This window comes from Notolepis coatsorum (genome assembly GCF_963971535.1).
Source record: "Notolepis coatsorum genome assembly, chromosome: 10".
Taxonomy (NCBI): Eukaryota; Metazoa; Chordata; class Actinopteri; order Aulopiformes; family Paralepididae; genus Notolepis; species Notolepis coatsorum.
This window is the reverse complement of record NC_140174.1, coordinates 102,522,108-102,526,794: the sequence shown is the minus strand read 5'-3', so window position 1 is coordinate 102,526,794 and position 4,687 is coordinate 102,522,108. Positions and strand designations below refer to the sequence as shown.

Here is a 4,687-nt window from a genome sequence, read left to right as displayed (position 1 = left end):
AATTGGCAGACGAGACACACTAGGACTGATTACAACGAGAGACACCTGGGATGGGAAACAGACTGACAAAGACTACAAGAACTACAACAATGGCAGACAAGACACACATGGGACAGAACATGCAGACTAAAGACTAAGACTAAACAGATAAACACAATACAAGACAAGAGTACTAAGCCAGACAGGGAACATGGAGGGCAAGAGGTAGACCGGGAGACAAAGCAAGAGGGGGAGAACACAAAGGAACATAGATATACTAAACAAACATAAATGCACGAGGAGAGTCAGATCAGGCGAGGGTAGTCCCAATAGCAAGGTGAGGGGAGAAGTCCATGCATGAGTGGGGAGACATGGGCAGGGTCAGGTGGGATGTTAGTAGTTTAGTAGTATTATTTAGTAGTATTATTTAGTAGTATTATTTTGTAGTAGTATTATTTAGTAGTATTATTTAATAGTAGTATTTAGTAGTATTATTTCATAGTATTATTTAGGAGGAGTATTTAGTAGTAGTATTTCCTAGTAGTATTTAGTAGTATTATTTCATAGTATTATTTAGTAGTATTATTTCATAGTATTATTTAGGAGTAGTATTTAGTAGTATTATTTCCTAGTATTATTTAGTAGTATTAATTTAGTAGTAGTATTTAGTAGTGTTATTTTCAGACTAAAGGAAAGTAACATGAAAGCAAGTGGATGACATCACTTCTGGTGAAGCTGGGCGGCAGTGTTGGCCAAGTAAACCTACAAAAGTTACACCAAAATGAAATATCACTTTAAGTGGTTTGAGTGGTGTTTTTGGCCATCCTTTTGCAACGCTGCACAGGATTATGAAGCCTATACTGACTGCAGAAATAGCCTGTTATTAATAGCCTGTTTTATTAATACCTGGTCCCTGTGTTATTAATAGCCCATGTTATGAATAGTATGTTAGTAATAGCCTGTGTTATTCTTACTACAAAGCAGAGGAGTCAAGACAACTCAACTGCTGACGAAGAGAGACTGAGATCAGAAGGAGAGAGAGAGAGAGAGAGAGAGAGAGAGAGAGACGAGAGAGAGAGAGAGAGAGAGAGAGAGCATACTGTGTGTCACAGTGGAGAGAGAGAGAGAGAGGAAGAAAACATACTGTGTCACAGTGGAGAGAGATAGAGAGGGAGAAAGAGATAGTGAGAGGAAGATAACATAGGCTACTGTGGTCACAGTGAGTTGTGACAGTAGGTACCAAACGTTACTATAATATAAAGTAGTTCTATTAAGTAGTGAAGAGTAAAGACTCTCAGTTTTCTACCTTGCTCAAGATTCACACCATTTATTTTCCATCCTTTAGTTGTTAAGCATTTGCCTTGGCGTGCTCATGACATAAAGCACGACAACTTGACAAAAACATATATTAAAAACATAAATATAAAAACAAAACCTGCCTGTCCCATAGAACACATCCAGATTGGACCACATAGTCCTAGATGGGCAGTAGATCTATCATATCAGAGCTGGCACTATTATGTGATCCACTCACCAACATAAACATCAGACAAATTGCAGAGCAACACCACGTCTGCATACGGCATCATCACATCATGATCAAATCTACTCTCAAGTTAGAGGTGCAGCAAGTTCCCAATCCCAGGGGAAAGCATACAGACTACCAGGCTTTACCCCCCTGCCCTCTCTTCATCCTGGGACACATCACCCCTCCAGTCCTGCCTCCCTGAACCCCTGCTGACCGGCCAGGCTTCCCAGCAGCTCATAATCCTCTTTTGATGACTTCTACAGCACTCTTTCCATCAAACTCTCCACCACTGACATTATGCACAAGCACACAAACACTTGCCACTTGGACACATGCTATTTCTCTCTCTCTCTCTCTCTCTCTCTCTCTCTCTCTCTCTCTCTCTCTCTCTCTCTCTCTCTCTCTCTCTCTCTCTCTCTCTCTCTCTCGTCTCTCTCTCTCTCTCTCTCTATCTCTCTCTATCTCTCTCTCTCTCTCTCTCTATCTCTCTCTCTCTTTCTCCCCCTCTCCTTCTCTCTCTATCTCTCTCCCTCTCTCATGTTCACATACAGTCCAACTGGCACTGAACAGCTTGCAACACTGTAGTTTCAAGTTCTTGACAGATTGATTGATGAATGTTTGCTCTATAAAACACCCAGTCATGCCCAATATAACCTAGATTGATTTAACACTGATGGAACATGTGAAGAATTGGATGTTTTCACTGTCCAATTTTCCCTGATTGACTTAAATAAATAAATAAATAAATAAATAAGAAAACAGCATGGCTTCAATCAGAGGTGCTACTGATATGCTTTTATAACCTCGTAATCCAGAGCAAATATTTCAAAATAGACTGTAGCCTATGTGTCCATTCTGTCGACACGACTGTGTGGCTCAAATCATGAATGGGACGTGGAGAGAGACGAAGAGAGGGGGGGGGGGGGGTGTGGGGGGGAGAGAGGGAAGGGAAGAAAGGACAGGGTAGCAGCCACAGTTGAACATTAAGATGGCCCCACCCACTTGCCCCGCTGGCTTGTTTGTTGTGCTAACCATGACAACTGTCTCTGTGGCTCCTTGAGCTCCAGGATGAGAGAGAGCAGAACAGAACAGACGGAGAGGAGAGGAGAGGAGAGGAGAGGAGAGGAGAGGAGAGGAGAGGAGAGGAGAGGAGAGGAGATGACGGAGAGGAGACAACAGGAGAGACGAGAGCAGAGGAGATGATAGGAGAGGAGATTATAGGGCAAGATGGGAGACGTAAGGAGTGGAGAGGAGACGAGAGGAGAGGAGACGACAGGAGAGGAGATGATAGGAGAGGAGACGACAGGAAAGGAAATGATGGTAGAGGAGACAACAGGAGAAGAGTCGAGAGGAGAGGAGATTATAGGAGAGGAGACGACAGGAAAGGAGATTATGGGAGAGGAGAAGGCAGGGAGAGGAGAGGAGACAGAGCGAGAGGAGAGATAGGGCAAGATGGGAGATGATAGGAGTGGAGAGGAGCTGAGACTAGAGGAGATGAGACAAGAGGAGAGGAGAACAGGCAATTAGGGGGAGAGGAAAGAGGAGAAGAGGTGGGGAAAGTGAATGAAAGGAGAGTGGTGACAGTTCAGACTTAACAGGGGACTCTCGGGCCATCTAAAGTGTCTGGGTCCTTCAGTCTAGCCATGACTGATCAGACCTACAGTGTAATGACGTGATGCCTTATTAAATACATGTGGTGAGGTGGGATATCAACTTGACAACAACGGTTATGACAACGTGAGATCAACAGCAGTTAGAGAATAGGAATAACGTTGACCATTTATACCACAGTGACCAGTTAGTCAGCCATATTGGCTACAGTGTTTCACAAGCACTTTCACAGCAAGGACAGTCTGGCCCTGCAGTACAATTACATTAGAGTTTACTGTTACTATTTGTGTAAAATATTAGGCTATCAATACTGGTAATACATTATTGAGTTAGTATGGGGGGAGTACTCATTATAAAATGAAATAAGGGTGAATCAAAAGTGTTTTAGCAGTCTCTCTCTTATAAATGTACCAGTCTTTAAATTGGGTTGATTTTGGTTCCCATCTTCATGAAGGCTATTTGACATTTTGTCAAAACAGTAATGTTTCTTTTATAATCGGAGGAGTTGCCAGCACTGATGGAAATGTCCTTGTAGTACTTTTATTGCATGGGCACTGAGTAGGTACGCAGTAAAACGTCCGTGTTTCAGCACACAGCTCTCATCAGCGTTTCAGTGCCCATGCAATAAAAAAGAAGTACTACAAGGATATTTCCGTGAGTGCTGGCTTTGATTAAAAGAAAACTCATCTAGACCATGCACCCAGTAAATCAAATCAATCAAATGTATTTGTAAAGCCCGCAATCACGCGTTAATGTCCCCATGGGCTGGACAAGTCTTCTTGAAACAATTCAAGAAGAAACATCACAATAAATCAAGAACAAAATAAAACCCATCATGAAATCCAAAACAACACTCCCAGACATACCCCAGTAAGAGACTATTTGAAAACGTTTGAGCTGTGCTCGCAGCTCGCACCCTCTTTAAGAAACAGTCATTTCCCTTTGTTCTACCTTATCTCTTGCTCTCTCTCCCAGTAATTGTCCATCTCCTCGCTAAATGTGTAAATGATGGCTCTTTGAAGACTTGCACATTATTGAAATGTACAGTATGTAGGCTATTTGTGTAATGCTGCTTTCTTTAATGCTTATCAATCATGTTCCTCTGTACATCCATTATATCATATGCCTTGTTCCTCTCCCTCTCCATCCATTATATAATATGCCTTCTCCCCCTCTGTCTGTCTGTGCCTCTCTCTCTCCCTCTCCCTCTCTCTCTCTCTCTCTCTCTCTCTCTCTCTCTCTCTCTCTCTCTCTCTCTCTCTCTCTCTCTCTCTCTTCTCTCTCTCTCTCTCTCTCTCTCTCTCTCTCTCTCTCTCTCTCTCTCTCCCTCTCCCTATCCCTCCCCTCTGTCTCCTATCTCTGTATATCTCCCCCCCTCTCTCTCCTCTCTCTCCTCTCTCTCTCTCTCTCTCTCTCTCTCTCTCTCTCTCTCTCTCTCTCCTCTCTCTCTCTCTCTCTCTATCTCTCTCTCTCTCTCTGTCTGCTCTGTCTATCTCTCTCTCTCTATCTCTCTCTATCTCTCTCTCTATCTCTCTCTCTCTATCTCTCTCTCTCTCTGTCTATCTCTCT

At 43.1% G+C, this 4,687-nt stretch overlaps 1 protein-coding gene across 1 annotated transcript in view; it reads left to right on the top strand.

Moving 5' to 3' along the window:
- Positions 1-4,277: 4,277 nt before the first annotated feature.
- The window catches only part of LOC311235661 (adhesion G-protein coupled receptor V1-like), a gene marked incomplete at both ends in the record, with an annotated part of 226,226 nt that continues 225,816 nt past the window's right edge, over positions 4,278-4,687 (top strand). The window contains one exon of the mRNA XM_084323125.1: positions 4,278-4,298. Within this exon, the coding sequence (XP_084179251.1) occupies positions 4,278-4,298 (21 nt within the window). The remainder of the gene's footprint in view (positions 4,299-4,687) is intronic.